Source organism: Fistularia commersonii, chromosome 34 (genome assembly GCF_037954325.1).
Source record: "Fistularia commersonii isolate RoL2024-O1a breed Wild chromosome 34, RoL_Fcom_v1.0, whole genome shotgun sequence".
Taxonomy (NCBI): domain Eukaryota; kingdom Metazoa; phylum Chordata; class Actinopteri; order Syngnathiformes; family Fistulariidae; genus Fistularia; species Fistularia commersonii.
Genome location: NC_141317.1, coordinates 5,625,981 through 5,643,197, shown reverse-complemented (window position 1 = coordinate 5,643,197; position 17,217 = coordinate 5,625,981). Strand labels below are relative to the sequence as shown.

The 17,217-nt window shown below is 40.9% G+C and overlaps 1 protein-coding gene across 3 annotated transcripts; it reads left to right on the top strand.

Annotated features, from left to right (window-relative positions):
• The first annotated feature begins 637 nt into the window (after positions 1-637).
• znf740b (zinc finger protein 740b) lies at positions 638-7,219 on the top strand. 3 transcript variants are annotated; one of them, XM_086141363.1, is made up of 7 exons: positions 651-727; positions 2,412-2,562; positions 2,734-2,958; positions 3,276-3,410; positions 3,574-3,703; positions 4,085-4,203; positions 4,323-7,219. In XM_086141363.1, exons 2-7 carry the CDS (start codon positions 2,518-2,520, stop codon positions 4,497-4,499), a joined length of 831 nt encoding a protein of 276 aa, XP_085997489.1. In that variant the 5' UTR covers positions 651-727; positions 2,412-2,517; the 3' UTR covers positions 4,500-7,219. The 3 variants fall into 3 exon arrangements, with proteins under 3 accessions (XP_085997491.1, XP_085997489.1, XP_085997488.1); XM_086141365.1 differs by lacking the exon at positions 2,412-2,562 and having other exon boundaries at positions 638-727; XM_086141362.1 differs by lacking the exons at positions 651-727; positions 2,412-2,562 and adding an exon at positions 960-1,489.
• Positions 7,220-17,217: the final 9,998 nt, after the last annotated feature.

Here is a 17,217-nt window from a genome sequence, read left to right as displayed (position 1 = left end):
GCAGGAAACAAACTAGTAGATTAATTATTCATTTTTGAATTTGCTTGATTTTTGTTTGAAATGTTCCGCTTTTGATTCTGAAAGACGTTTATCTGCGGAAATGTCAGAGATTAAGTATGTTTGTTTTTTTTTTGTTGTTTGTTGTTGTTCAGTCGAAATCAAAATCCCCTTTTCAGCAGTTCCCTTCAGGGGTCGCCACTGCAAAATTATCTGTCTCTATTATTCAGCAGTAATCGAAAAACTGAAATAAATTCATCATCCGTATGGCTATTCGTTGTTTGCATAAAATTAAAATTCGTGTTATATGTGTAATCAGTATCCATTAACCCTTTGTTGGAGTGTGGCCTCCAAACTCCCTTTTCCTCTCAATTATTCATACGTTAAAATACGTCCTTTGAAAAATAACGACCTTTATTGCACATTGCAGCGTTGTGTGCAATATAATTATACTTGTATACGTTTATGCGATATTATAATTCCATACATAGTAATCAAACAATTCAAAAGACGCTTCCTTTAGCTTCATCGGTTACCACAGCTAACTACCTTACAAGTATGGCTGCTCACAGCGGTCGTCCTATCTCAGTCACATGATGGAGTGTCTGACCAATCACGACTCTCCCCGGGGAGCACTTCCGGTGGTATTTCCTGTCAGTGTTTGTAAACTGAGGAAAAATTGGAAGTGCGACAAGAATTAATCATCTACAAAACTAAAAAAAAACGAAAGGTAAGAACTTTATGTTCCCTCGCTGTTTATCTGTGACTATGAGGACTTTTAATCTGATACTTTCACCTTCCTGATGCCTGCGGCAGAGATGGTGGGGGGGGTTATTATGTGGTCGTTGCTAAGCCCGCACGCCCTGCCTGGCTGTTGTGTTGTCTGGGGCGGGGGGTGGGGGTTCGTTCCCGCAAGTTACCCCAAAATCCAACAACTGGCTAGCAGGCTAGTTAGCCTTTTCAGTTTCATTTATCGCGTACTCCTCGCTGTAATCCACATTCGTAGAGCCAATCTCTAAAATTCGATCGAAACACAACGTATTGCTGCTCCAAAGTCATTGCGATACTGCCTCGTTTGATTTAGAAAGCAAACTTATTCGGCAACGATCACTTTTTTCCCTGCGGCGTTGTTCGGATACTTTGCTAGCTAGGTCCATTTTTGATTGAAATGCTTCCGTATTCTAGGTCTGTTACGATTTTATTATTTTTGCAAGGGCACACAACCACATGTTCTCAAATGTCGACCTTTCGACCCCGAGCATTTTTGAGATTAGGCTACACTTGCATTAAACAAATTTGAGCTTCTCTGTCTCATTCAGGATGGACTGTTCTTGGACCTTACTACCCTTTGCATTTCTTTCACTGCTCTCTCGTTTAACCACCTTTACCATCAGGCCCATTAAACTTTCCTTATAATATCGAGAACATTACTTGTATGAGAATAGAGTCAGTGTGTTTTCACTTCAAACGAAAGAACGAGCTGACGAAACAGGCAAGTATCCATGTCAACAGCTTCAGTTGAAGATCCAAACTGATCGAAAGGCCTTATCTTTGATGATATCTTTAATTCTAAAATATAGGTTTAACCTCAGCTTGTACCAGTTTTAGAATTTGTGTTCCCAAAAAATTGCTGTGGTCATGTATTGTAACCAGTTTGCTTGCCATCTATTCTTTGTAACATCTTTTATATACATGCCTGTGTCCATCATGAGGTGGCACTTTACATTCACTGCCCCAGTTGTCTACATCGAGGTAATGATGAGCAGAGATAGTGTTTCTAGGGGTTTATATCTATATATATATATATATATATATATATATATATATCTAAAAAGTGCTTAAATTGGGCACTGGTTTGAATCTCAAAGTGTATTGTTGTGATTGTCTTAGGACACCATTTAGGGTATTGGTCCCACATATTTATTTAGCTGAGCACAAATGTAAAAGTGGAGAATACTATGCAATTAAAGTCTAACAGAAACCAACCCATACTTGAGTTTCTTTCAGGTGAGTTTCATAAGCTTAGTTATATTGACTCTGAAAACTATAATTGTATTATCTATATTAGACTTAAAGCCCACATCTGAAGGTTAATATTGTTTGGCATGAGGTATTGTGACATATATGTATTAGTAATGTATAATAACTGAACAGATGTCTTCTGTTTCCAAAAATTATCTGTTTTTCCATTCCCTCTTTTGTTTTTTCTTCTTCACTGAAACATTTAATTTCACCAAACCATTGGGGCTTCCTTGCCTGATACACAGCACTTTTGAGTGCTTGATCAAAATTTCTGGCTATTTCATATTCTGAAAAGATGATTCGTGGAATTTAAGTACATGAGTCAAGTTTTCAATTTCCTAATTCAAGCATGTAAAAATTATAGCTCTATGTTGTCATGCCTCTACTTTCAGGCTTTGGCCCTCGATGATTTGGTTGGGTGTGGCATCTTCTGTTACCCCTCATCCTGACTGAAGTCCCCTCTGTTCCCCCAAACACACACGCATTCAAACTACAGTGATGACACACCATTCCAACAATACTGCCCGAGACCACATGAAATGGGTCAGTGGACGTCTCTTCATCTCCAGAATCACCTTCATGGTCTTTCCCCATGCCAGTGCTTTTTGCTGTTATTTCCATTTTTCAACTATCCCTCCTCCTTCAGACTCCTACCCTCTCTAAGAAATTCCATGGCTCTCTGCTTCCACTCTGACATGTTGTTTGTGTTGCCAGGCCGGGTTGCTGGGCTGCGAGGCAGTGCTGTCCAGCATGGCCCTGATGCAAGCCAACAACATTCCAAGTCAGAAGAAAATGATGTCACACTTGGGTCAGGGGCACAGGGGCAACCCAGAGAGCCATCAGACCCACTCACAGCATGGCCACCATGGGCAGCAGGTTCACCATGGACAAGCCCACAGCCACATGGGCCACCTGTCAACCGGGAGCTGTCCACCATTGGTGAGAGAGGCACTAACCATGTTCACCATTTGAATGTCTTTGTTAATGCTGTGATGTCTAAAAAAAACACTTAGATGAAAATCTATGTATTGTTTCCGTGTGAACTGATATGTTTATGATATATTACACAATACCTTTTACATGATCCTGACAGTCAGTAACTTAGTGAACCACATTCAAAGGAAACACTGCATTTGTGCTCAGTCATGTGGGTCTTAGGTCATGTCTATTTCCCTCTGTCATGCTTTTTATTTCTGGTGGCTGGTAGTCTATGTGCAGCTGTGCATTTTACCCAATTCTGTTTCTTTCCCCAAAAGCTGATCCGCAAAGATGGGGATTATCATTCATCTAGAATCGTGGATGGAAAGGACATGCAGTCAAACCAGAATATGCAACCCAAGAAAAAGCACAAAAAATCTGGATCATCCAACAAAGTTAAAGAGGAAGTGCGGGTAAGAATTTCCAAATACTTATTTGAATAAGAGCATGGCCCTTTAATATTATATTCTACTCAAGCAGATTCATGTAAACTCTTTACCCTCTCATCAAAGTTTGAACAACAGAGAAAACCTTTTTTAAAAGATTTACACGGACCAATTTGTTTGTCATTACAAGCCGTTACTTCCCCAAATCGACATGGATGTTGACAGTTCCTTGAAAGTTCAGAAAAACTTCATCTGCGACCACTGCTATGGAGCTTTCCGGAGTAGCTACCACCTTAAGCGACATATACTTACACATACAGGTAAGAAAACACAACCAATTGTCAAAAACAATGGGGGAAAATATTTTTTTGTATAAACATACGGGCTACTGTCTAAATCTATTTAATATTAGAAAGAAAACAGTACTGATAAAAAGGTTTTTGGGATATTTGTCAAGTTACCAGGAATATATTTAATTTACCTTTAGGGGGAAAAAAAGGCTGGCCTATGTATAGTGATAATATCATCTAACATGTAAGGTTTCATACAGTTTTGTAAGAATTTGTTTTTGTGGCCATCATGTTTTAATGGCTCCGTTGCTCTTTTGGTCAACACCATTAACACCAAAAGAAGACGTCAGGAACAACATTTTTCAAGCGTGCAATGATGCCCCTGAATGATTCTGGGATGGTTGTTTGCAGGGGAAAAGCCATACGCCTGCGATGCGTGTGACATGCGCTTCATTCAGCGTTACCACCTGGACAGACATAAGAGGGTTCACAGCGGGGAGAAGCCATACCAGTGTGATCGCTGTCACCAGGTCAGTGAAAATAATGAATATTTCCCAGGAAACTTCCAAAGCTACAGCTATCTTAGGTCTGTCAATAATCTTCTCATGCAATGGCTAAAACACACAAATCTGTCTGTGCCTGGCTCCAGAACTTCTCAAGAACGGACAGGCTGCTGAGGCACCGACGGTTGTGTACAGTTGGGATAAGCAAAGAGGAAAATCAGTCGTGCTGTGATTCTCGAGCATCTGGTTACTCACAGGACGCCTCTGCCCACCCAGCTTCCTGGAGTCCCCTACAGCCCTCCAACAACCGTCTGACCGTCTGACCCTCACCTCCCCTAAGGACCCAAAGGACAGTCTGTGACTCAGTAATGTGGCACGTTGGAGCTCAACAGTACTGAAACCTGAGTAGAGCCTAGTGTAAACACAAACAAACTTTAGTTTGCTCTCCAGCTCATTGATAGAGTTCGATAGTGGATTTTTCTACTTTTTGTTAAGTACTTTTAAATTCATGTTACAGGTCAAAGGGGAAGAACTCATTCATAATCGTGGTCACCGAGTCCTGTTACTAAGGCAATAACTGAATTACACACGCACATCATCTTTCATTGTAAAGTTTTGGGTATTTTGTTTTTTTTTTTTTTTGTTTTGTTTTTTTTTATTATTGCAAGGGATTGCAAGTATTTTCGACGTCATCAACTGCTGATGTATTGCACCTCTTTCCTTGTCCTGCTGACCGGCAGTCAAGCCCAGATCTGCCAGCTCCTAAATACGGACAATTTTAAAATGACACAAGCAGTCAGTCTTATAGATTTGTTGTCTAAAAGTCTCTTGGACTACTTATCACCTCCCTGTTTCTGCCGGTGGAAGCAAAAACCTCACATCATAGTTTGTCGTTTGTGCTACAATGAGTAGTAACCGATCACAAAACTAGCTTTTGTGTCATCATCATTTTCTAAATTGTACATTTTTGGTAACCTCGGTCAAGGAAGGGGCTTATTAGGGAACTAACTGACAATTTATCCATATTATACCTTCAAAGGATTGGCTTTTCATGAAACATTTCAAGTTCTTTCACATCCACGTTTGTCTAGGGGGAATCTAGCCACAGTGCGTTTACGATGTGCCTGGTTTAGGAAAGTGTGTAAAAATAAAAAAAAAAATAAAAAAATAATAATAATGATAATAATCAGACCAAATGAGCGTGTTCGAGAGCTTGCTGAGGCTGGTCTTTGCCTGGTTACAAGTGTATTCTGGTTTGGTCAATTTGTTGTTATTAACTTGAAACCAACTCAATTTTGCTCGACCGCCTGGACGCGTCACAAGCGTTAATGTCACAGCCCCTGTAACCAGATGTGCTTTGCTTTTTCTTTGCTTTTTTTTTGTCAATACAGCAGAGCATGCAATCTGCTGAATCTCTTAACAGTAGAAACAAGTAGACGCTAATATACCGAAAGCAGTAGAAAGATGAACTAGTCCGTCACGCAGGACCAGATTGTTGTATTTACAGTGTTACTCTTGTCCCAGACGTACACCAATGAGAAGAATGAATGGCTCGGTGTGTAAAAAAAACATTTTTACTACAGATTTCTCTGCCTGAAAATAAACTAAACAAAGAGTAACTGACGCGTTGACCTGGTTCGATTCAAATCAAACGATTCCAACCAGAGCAGAACAGTTGTGAATAGGCCCCTGAGACATGTTCCTGCTATTTGTAAAAAAAAAAAAAAAAAAACATTAAAAAATTATAGGTGCAGCACTGAAAGAGGTGTGTCAGAATCCCTCCTGACAATGTGTTGGCACACATTCAATGTTGGGTTAATAGTGCTTTAAAAGATTTTGTGTTGATAGTTAAGTTAAACTGGTGAGGCATACTGTACATGCTGACAGTTTTTAACTAGGTTTTTTTTTCCAAATCATCAAATACTGTTAGGATGTGGTAGTGATTCCTTTTGTTTGTTTTGTTTCCCAGCTTTTATTAATTTTTCAATGGTAACCGGACCTGTGAACCGTCTGTCTACAAAAATGAAATGAGCTTCTGAAACAGCCCCTGCATATAAATCTAGGTTGTTAATGATCTCTGCTTTGTTTTGTCAGTCTTACTTTTTTTTTTAACTTAATTGTTAATAGATTCTCCTGCTCAGTCTGCCACCCTTTGCAAAAATGTTTTTACGTGCGAGACTGGGCTATTAGTTTGTTCCTATCTTTTATTTTTCCAGCTTCCAACAGACATATTCACCCCATATCCTTGAGTTTCCCCCTGATACATCAAAGAAATAGTCCAAACTGGTATTGATAAGACTTTGTTTGATTCCTTTAACTAATATTCTCTGGTTTAATTGGGGACGGTTGAAAAATGGCCAAAATTAGTTTCAAAATCTGTTCAACGTAATTTGGATTTGTCTCGACCTGACTGAATGTAATCTGATTACAGTGCCATGTCACTTGATTTCCAGTCCAGCACTTTTCATCTTCAGTGAAGATGTAACTCAATGTAAGCGTTGGACAGGGGTTATGACGTCCTTGTGGTGTTTGTATGATGATAACCTACATGATACTATGTTCAGGCCTGTTTATGGTAATGTAAGTCTGTAAAAACTGGACCGAAGATGCTAGTTCAATGGGTTTTAACAGTTGTTTTCTGTATAAACTGAAAGTTTTTATAGTTTTATATTAGACTGGTAGTTCTGTTGTTGACTTTTAGCTTATATCAAAGGAGTTTGGGGCCCATTGCCGACTCACCCACTGCTTACGAAGTTAATATATATAAATTGTATTGGGGGAAAAAAAACTGTATGTATGGGACCCTACATGCAAAAGTATTGACGAGTAGTTTGGTGATTTACATCAACTCCAAATGGCCAAGGTCACATATCCTTCGATTTGGTATTAGGATGAAAAAAGTAACTCTTGCCCTGATAGCGTAGCAGCTATGATTAGTTGACATATTGTTTCTTGTTCTTTTGCATGTGTTTGTTGAAGGATTTTGTATAAATTGTCTCTTTTTTTTTTCAATGTGAGCCTATTAAATCCTTTCAGCAGAAAAGTGAAGTACATTTTTATTCAGTTATACTGTAGTGCATGGAGTTTTAGGGCCCCAAGTCTCAATAAAACTATTAAACTTTTCAAAGAAGTGCATGTTAATCCTGTATCCAACAGTAGTGCTGGTATCCTTTATAAAGACATTAAGGACACATTTTTTTTTTTTTTTTTTTAAATGTGTTTCCTTAAAAGAAAGTGACATCTAGTCAAAGCTAATTATTTGTAACAAGCCCTTGCATTCCTCAGTCACTTTCCTTTCAACTCGAAAAACGAATGCTATATAATAACACTACAATAAATCCAGAAATGGTCAATATTATACATTTTTGCAACAAAAACTTAGCCTTATAATCCCCAGGAAGGATTTGGCTCTTGCAGAGCTGTTTGTGCTAAACTAAGTAAATCTCAACTAGTTGTGTCTTATTACATAAATGTGTGTGTAGTACAGCAATCTCACCAGCAGATGGCATCAGTGAGTATATGAGAGTCACTCTCAAAAGCACTTCAGTGAGGATAAGCACTTAAACTTGTTTAAACTCCCCAGGGTAGCAACTCAGATTTACCACACTTACTTTACAAGGTCAGCATGCAGCAACTTCAAATGAGCACCACTTGATTAAAAAACATTTAATCTGAATGTAATTTGATTTTAGGGCTTTTTGAATCCAAAAAAATAAATCAAGTTCAGCTTCGGCGGCAATATTGTATATACTGTTGAAAGTGAATGACATGATTAATCATGAGGGAAATACCATCCCAGAATCCCTATGTAATGGGTTTTGATATCTGCATGACCATTGTGAAGAAAAAAAACACAAAGAATGTTAATAGTTAATATTTCCTCCAAAAGGATGGCCTTACGACACCTAGTAACCCACTTCTAAACCTTTTACGGGGTTCATTAACAGTTATTTTTTAAAAGTAGCATTTATACATCAATATTCTGATTTAAGGATGAAATGTGGATGTATTTCCTTGGTCCCAAAAATCAGTAAAATGGTCAATTTTCCTCCCTTCTGTCACTTCATACAAGGCCTTTCTTGAACCACAAGAGGGAGGTGTATCTTCAGCTACACCCTCCCAGACAGCAGCAGACATAAGATACTAGCAGTCCTCGATGCCACGCAGTCCGTGCTTCCCAGAGGCCAGTCGGGACGTTGTGTTTCTTTGAACTTCCTAAAAAATCTTTGGAATTTTTGTCAAAGCTGTAATGCATTATGACTTTTCAAATCCACTTTTTTTTCCTTAACTGTCCTTAAAAACACATTGAGCCTCCCTATACAAAGCAAAATTGTTGAAAATGTTGCTTTTGGAAGTATATTTCCCGAAGTGGGCAATCAAACTGACATAACCGTCTGCGTGCTGATAGCCGTTGTCCACATTCTTCCAAGAGGAGGGAAGAATTTCCTCAAGTACATGCCCCCATCATTCCCCTTGCATTGGTATTGCCACATCAGTCGTACATTGGGAAGTGCAGATCATACCCTTTGGCACCTTTTTCTCTGCTATTGACCAGTTCTTTAATTAAAGCATTAGGATAGGCAGAATGAGATCAGCCTGAAGGCTGCTGGGAGTGTGTGCTTTCCCCCATGGGAGACATCCCCTCCCTCTCTGCTCTGATTTACAGCACCCACAGGCCCCTGGCACTTAACAATGGACCTTCTTAAGTGAGGTAGATGGGGAGGAGAATAGAGAGGGGGGGGCGGTGTAACACTCCATCTTCATACACAAAGTGCTGAAATCATCTAGGTTCGAAATCATCTCCACGACACACACAGATCATGAAGTCGGTCCGGGGGTAAAGTGTGGGAGTGCTGCCTTGTGTGCAGAACAGGAAGGGGAGCTCTTGGTAAGACTGATAGCCAACACTCTACCTGCTCACCTCTCCTGTCAGAGGAGTGGAGGAAGAAAAAAATACATCTTCCAGAAGTGACTGAACGTGGCGAGTCTCTGTCGTTTTACCCGGTGGGTAAAAGGTTTACAAAAACAGACTTTCAGGAAACATCCTGTCACCCACAAATATTTGGATGCCCTAGATCAAACACATCACCGGCTCACAGCGGATGATTGAAACCCTCTCGACAAAAGCTCCCTCTATCTCCCTCTCCCCGAGGTGTGGGAGAGCCTTTTCATCTTGGCTTTGATTAATAAAAGGAATAGCTGGTCGGTGAAAGCAACGATCTGCCCCCCCCGGATCATCCATCACGTCTCTGGCAGCCCACCTCACTGTGTTAATTAGCGCTGATATTTAAGCTGTCTGAGGCCTTCCACGGCCATCGGCATGGAGATGCTGCTCGTCATTAAAATTTCAGCTCCTCTGTCTTGGTTACTCCCTTCCTCCTGGATACCGCAGTGAACACATCCTCAATATATGAGAAACATATTTGGAAACCAGACTGAGAGCCTTGGATGGTCTAGAACTGGATTTTATTCCCCAAATGTTGAAACTAAAAAAAAAAACTGCGAACATGCCTGCATCACATTCCCTGCCCTATTAAATGTATTTTAATAACACTCATGTCAGGATAAATATGAAGATGTCGAATGGAAATTTACTTTATATTACAGGTTATAAATTGCAGAAGGTCTGGGGTTCTTGTCAAACCTCTGGCATGGAAAGTGGGAATGCATTACTTATTAATGATTACCAAATATTTTAATATTCTGAAATACTTGAGGCTATTATCCACATGTGAATTATGCATGCGGCTGAATCCTGGCCTCTACTATAACCAAAGGCACCCTGCATCAGCTTCAGATCTTAATTTGCAGAGAACAGACAAAAATAGCGGTTATTGTTCCTCATACTGAATCATAATGGCCACTGACATTGACAGCATGTATGACTGACCCTTCTGAAGATTTAAAGTATCTATGATGGAAAACACTCCATCACATCCTGCATTGAACTCTCCCACATTGTCGTTTGACGCCTCTTTTCTAATTAATGTAACACAGTAACATTAATGACCCTTTGCATATTGTTTCCCAATTCATGTAAAAGCGAACAACCAGTAAGAAGGGTAAAGCTACAAAATAATCTACTTGTGCATTGAGTACATCAAAATCATTCATATGTACAACATCATTTGTAATACTAGGAAATTGTGGTGTGAGTTGTCAGGAATGTGAATTCACAGCTTTGGTGGCAAAGCTGGAATGCAAAGCAGAATGTTTATAAGGGCCTCTGTGGTCTCAACTTTTGCTAATTGTCTGCACAATGCAAGTGGACAAACTACGTTCAGCAGCGAGGGACCTTAGCGATGAAGATGTATCTGGCCACAGTTGCCCACATACCAGGAAAATCTCTTTCCAAAAGAAATGAATTTAACCTCATTAAGCTCCTTACAGCGACCCTATCTTAATCTTTCAGTCGCTTGAGACGTGTACAAAATGACCCGCTTTGGTAGCAGACCGCACTACGCGACATGCAGCGTAAACACCTACCGAGATGGAAACTTTCACCTTATCGAGCCGTGTTGCCTCTCATTGCCGCTTTACAGTGAAAAACTCACACATCTTTGTTTTCCTGGAGATTGTTTCCAATCACACAACGTAGGCCGGGCAACCAAACAAGTGGACACATGACTGATGAAGACAGCTGTACGATTACACGGGTCCGTGCCATAGATGCCACCTGGTTCTTATTGTGACAAATAAAGAGCTGAACTGTTATTGGCAAATGTTCAATTTAATTTGCAGTTTCCGCTGACCCAGGAAAAGAGGGAGAATCTGACTGGCTACTCACACACGTCTTAATTTGACCTGATTCCACGTATTGAGCGACTTCATGTTGGGATGCAGGCTGTAATATCACAGCCTAAAATGTGGATAAACCACCCAGATCCCTTGGAAAAGTAAATATAAAAACTCTGTGGCATGAAAATACCTGATGAATTTCTGAATAGAATAGTGCTTGTGCAAATGTGGACTGAATTATTTTTAGAAATCATAATACAGATGGTGTTATTTGTATTTACAAACACATCTAAGAGCCATTAATGTGGAGGGATTTGGAAATATTTACATTCAAAGTAGGGGATTATATTTTATCATGTACGACGTTTTTTCTAATATACCTGGCAACTTTCACATAGTCTTAGTAACACATTTTCCAAAGAAAGTACAGCCAAGATTTATTCCAAATAATATCAAATGATTTTCCATCATATGTTCTATAAAATGGAACGCTATAGACTGAAAATATTATGTACGTTATTTCCCTCTGAGACTTAGTGGAGTGGAAGTTTCATGGATTTTCAACTGGAAATGCTGCAGTAAAAGTAACTCCTTCACAATTCATAACTAATTACAGCCTGATAATTCACAAAATACACAAAATGGGGCAACAAAAGACTTATTTAGCCATATTTATCTTTTGATTCCAAGGCTGTTATTACTGCGTTACATCACTCAGCCTAAAAAAAAAAAAAAGAAAGCACGTTTCATTTGAATTAGCCCCTCCGCGCCACATTCGGTTCGATCAAGCCAAGAGCCGACGCAGTGAGATTAGATCCGCTAAAAGAAACACTGACAACAATTAGATTAATGTCGCGGCCCAGTGCAAAATCATGACGATTCATTCTGCAAGGAGCTGAGAGGCGAGAGCGCAGGCACATGCACGGAAACGCCCGTCCCCTGGGGAAGGCCTCGTTGGAAGGGTTATCTCCCTACAGGTATGTTTGTCTCGAGCTCTTCCAGCACACTGCCAAACCAGTCATCATTTCTCAAAGTTCAGAGGGATAATTTCTCTTTAAGATGTAGAACCTGTTATATTTCTCTGACATGGCACATTCTGTGTAACCCCAACTTGTCAAGTTCACCAGAAGGTCTCTTATGGAATTATGCAATCTCGCTTGACAAGGCAAGTCCAGGGCTTTCCTCTCCCTTTATTTTGTGACAGTTTTTCCACTCGATCAGATGACCTCAAGTGTGACGTGAAAGATTAAGACAGGAATCTGATATCCAAGGGAAAGCGTGCATGAATTCACTCTGGGTTGATAGAAAGGGCAGGGGCAGCAATGCTGTTTAGCCTTAGAAATTTCCATGGATCAAGGTTGTTACAGGGCCGCGTTCTTGCTCTTCTTGATCTTGCGAGGATGAACTGTCAGGCTGATGAAGAGACAGGCTGCAGATAGATGAAGAGCTTGCACGAACAGATACTGCAGATGGCAAAGTGGCCGGCGGATCGCGGCTACACATTAGCTGTGAAAGAAACTGATTTACTAATGTTTATGGGGTGCAGCGATGCACCATAGCCCCCGTGCCGTGATTAAAAATGAGACAAATAGGTTACGCTGATGAAAATCTGATTTTATGAGGGTATCCAGTCATATAATACGTATTAGTGAATCCGAAGGATCACAGATCGGCACTAGATTTCAATTTACCGACTACGGAAGGGGAAACTGAGAAAAGTAAGTGATACCAAGCTGCTACATACATGAGGAATTCCGTCTCTTAATATATTCAGTGCATGGAGCCACACACCCTGCGTCATTTATGACTGCATTGTTACATTCATACGCACTTGAGATTAAATGACCTCTACGTTAAAAAAGAAAAAAAAAAAATGTTGCTGATCTCACGGGAGGGGTGCAACCAGAAGATATAGACGGCCCCCTTTCAGGTAGAAAGCTGATCCATACACGTATGCGGTCTTTGCACTTATTCAAATCTTTGTCTGGATTGATCACATCTCACATTTCTCTGCTCCTCCTCGGAGCCCACAAGAAGGTCTCCTCTCCTCTCCTCTCCTCTCATGACGTCAGGACTATTATACTCCAGTGCCACCTCCCTTCAGGGAAAGATTTTACGATTGCAACCTGACACCGTTTCTGTGTCCTATAAGCGACAGAGCTGTAACTCACTTCAAAGGCGGGAGGCATCAAATCACAGCGCGCCCATAAATTCACCTGTCAGGTTTCGGCCAATCAGAAGCTGGCGATAAATCTCGGCTGTCGCGCTGGCGGCCAATGGAAAGACGATGGCAGTAAATCTGTCAGGGTCGTCACTGTTAACGGTGTTGTGGTGTGGTTGGGGAATCCACGGGGAGGGAGGGGAGAAAGTGAGCAGATGATATAGGAAGGGGGCTGCAAGCTGAGGGATCAGAGGTATGCCAAAATGCCTTTCATTACATTCTTTGCCCCTATAACAAAAATACATACAAATATTGCCGTTAAACAGCTGGGGGGCACATGAAGTGCTTTTTTTTTTTTTTTCTTTAAAGCACAAAAAGAGACTTCACGTTGCAGGCTGAAACATGCCGATGGCAGCGGTGCAAGCCGAACAACACGAGGAGAAACACTCGTAAAGCTTTACGGTCAGAATGGCCGTGTGTGATGTCGACCGTCAACAATGAAAATGACAGGCAGACCTGTTTTTAGTGCTGTTTTGCAGCATTGCCAGAGCCAAACCTAGTGTTGACTGGTTGATAATAGCAGTAACCCGGTAACCTCTGATTGTCATGACACAGCACCATCGGCCAAAGCAGCAGGCCCCTGACCGCCTGGCTTCAGGATTACAGTCTATACGGGTATGGAGGAGGGGAGGCCAGGGGGTTCAGTCGAGCCCATCCTCGAACCAGATGTGTCCCAGTTGTGCAGCTGAGACTTAGATAGACTCACACAGCAAACCTGTGCAACAAGGCCGGAGGATTTTGTTTGGCCGTCTACCCAGAATGAGGACAAACATGACCCTGTTCCCATCAAGACAACGCCCGCTTTCAGCAGTGTGTCTCCACACGCGGGGTGCATCCACCGACGCTGTTTTAGAGCGAGTATTCACACAGCAGAGAGTGGTGGAGGGACCAACTGGCACAAGGGAAGTGTGGGGAAAATGGCAGCGGGAAAACACATCATGTTGAATATTTCCCGGATTAACAATGCCCTTGGTGAGGACTTTCATTATTCTATCAAAGTTGAACATTTTCATGCCATAAATCTTACAGGTATCATAAAATAACTGGTCTCGCAAAAGGCAACGCAATTCAGACCCCGGGAAAAAAACACTTTACCCCAACAAAGCTCACTTTTTTTTCAGCGACATATAACGACAACCAATAAAGCAGCCACGTTTGTGGTGACATATTTATCTTGCGTCAACAAAAAAATTAAACATTTGCATCAAAATTTATTATCATCTTATGTCATTACTATGATTTTTTTCTGCTCGAGAAACATAAACAGCGTGCTGAATTATGGCAAAGCCCAGCAAGAGTGCAACGGTGAAGGTGTTTTTTTTGGCTGGCTTTTCCTGGAGTGGCCATGATTCTCCATTCTATGGGAATCCATAAAGGGACCCAGAGAGGGCATCTGGGGCCATAAACCACGTCAGGCAGCAGAGATGCTGCTGAGGCAACGCGAGCAGCCCTGGGCTCATACCTCCTCCTCCTCTGCTTGCATAAGCACACATATACAGCCGCATATGCTTCGAGCACCCTTTAATGACCGCTTTCAAAAAAAAAAATGCCTGCATTCATTCTGACCTGATATCGGTTTGGTTTATTTTGTGTGATTTGGACCCATTTAAATCAGTTTGGATGGCGGCTTTCCAGAAATGAGGTTAATATCTTTCTCCAGCTATTAACATTATCTGCTAGATGGAAATGTAAAGGCAGTAGCGGTAAAATAGCCTTGTTAATTTTAATACAGTCGGTCATTAAATATCATGCGGGTCTCGCCCTTTGTCCCACTCAGCTACTATAATGGCACTTCCTTTAATATGTTTACGGCATTGGGCCCAGCACAGTGTCATTGTTTTCCCCAGTGTTGTTTCTCTTTGCAGGGCAGGCCATTGGATGGGTGCTCAGGCCCATTGACTCTGACATAAAGACTCTAAGCTTACAGATGATGATAATTTATTGACTCTAATTCACACAGTCCACACGCATACACACACACAAGAGAAAGAGAGTGACTCTTTCACTGTATGCATCGATCATTTACAAGGCTCTAGCCCACACGTCTTTGACAATTTTACTGCATGTTATGTACAGCATGTCAAGCCATGGCGTTTCAAACTGTTATACTCATTCTTGTATAATTAATATAAATTACCTTGCAGGTTTTTTTTATGATGGTGCAACTGTAATTAGTGGATAAAAGCAAGTCACCAAGCTCCCAATGGTGCCGCAGAGCTGTCGACATGAAAAGTGAGGGTGTGGACGGGCACCTTTGGTGGGATCTGGTTTAACTCTATCTCTTCCCTGCAGGGCCCTGGCCAGGAGCTCATCTACGTAGTTACTCTAAGAAACGCATACTCCTTAACCTTCAGGTTATCTTCCTCACTGGCAAGACACACATAGACAGGCGATGTCCTCAATAGACCAGCAAACTTGTGCGATACCGGTAAACTGGTAATAATCGAGTCCATTTATAATGATTATCATTCCCTTCTCATTGCTCTCTCCCGCTCTCTCTCCCGTAAACAACTTGGCATGTAGCTTCAACATAGGCTCCATTCATGCATTCACTCCAGCCATAAAGGCCCACTCATTCAAGGTCTGGATCAAACTGGAGCAGAGCCAACACAATAGGGCTGTGGGTCAGAACCCATAAGAGTTTCATTGACTTCTCTCTTTTCTCTGATGTGAAAACATCAACCGTCATTCATGCATCTGATCCCTTCCAAAGGCTTGTTTTGTCTCTCCAACAGCAACATGTGATTGGTATGCACTAGTCAATCATTTGGGACGGGTGATTTTGAACCGGGAGTCAGTACAACCCAGAGGAATGAAGGCATATTCGAAGGCATATCATGGATTAGATAAAAATCTGAAATGATTCCAAATAAATATTCAATCTGTAATGATTGAAAAAGACAGATCTAATTTCCAGAATGTGTATCTTTTTTGTCCTGTGTACCTTTCATTTAACTTAATTGTAAGATTTGCCAATCTGCTGACTCTACCCATTAGATTTTTAAATCATGAGACACTGCCTCTATGATTTGCTTAAAGTGTAGGGGTCATGTGGCGATGATACTTTTGACGTCAGGAGTTTCAAGTACTTGGAACTCCTGATGTGACACAGAACACACTAGTGCTGTATAAGATCTTTTGCCGTCTTGTCACCTAATGCTTGACAATTACACAATGATAAAAGGGAAATCCTAGTTTCTAGATGCTAGAGGGTCATTTTAAAAAGTAAAATAGTCCATGCTTCTGACAACTTTCGAGAGAAGTCATTAGACTGTGTGCACATAAATCTGCAAAAAGCCATTTTTTTAATTTAGTGTTCTATGTATGTGAAATGCATGCCTAATTTACATAGTTATTGGATAAACAAAAAAAATCTGTTTCTGCTCAATTTTCATTTAAGCTGAGGAACTGACAGCGATAGATTGATAGTACTACAGAAGCTAAACCCACAGCTGGTCACAGGCTTCATTTAAATCTTTAATTTTCCTGTTATCGGAGCTGCCTGAGAATATCATGAAATCCATGCTTTAAGGCCATTTTCCCCCAACCACATTGAAACCAGTGAGTATTTACCAGAAGGGCTTTTTGTTTTTTTGTTTTTTTGATATATCTTTGTGATTCAGACAAGCAAGTTCAATCAAAGTGCTTCCCTCGGGGGGAGAAAACAAGATTTGATTGACTATTATCAGCGGAAGAGGTACGAAGCTTTCCCTCTGGCACAAAACTTATATTGCTCATACCTTCTGCATTCCAGCATTATCATTTAATGTCTGATCCTTTCTAAACGCCTCCGGGCCGTAGCCATATCTCCACAAGAGGCATTGCCTTCATCTGTGTCTTTCTTTGATGTCAAAGCCAAATGGCCAGGTTCAATAGAAGAAAAACCCAGGGAAATTGACACATCATATCGCCAGATTGACATTGGCCAACATACATGTCACAACAAGCCAACCACAATCATCTCAAAGAGAAAATGAACAGAAGCATACATTTTACATTAGCTGAAAAAAAAAACACTTCTACTCAACGTGTTGTTTGTCACTGCTCGATCTGCTGTTGCATAAAAAGCAAAACTCATTGCC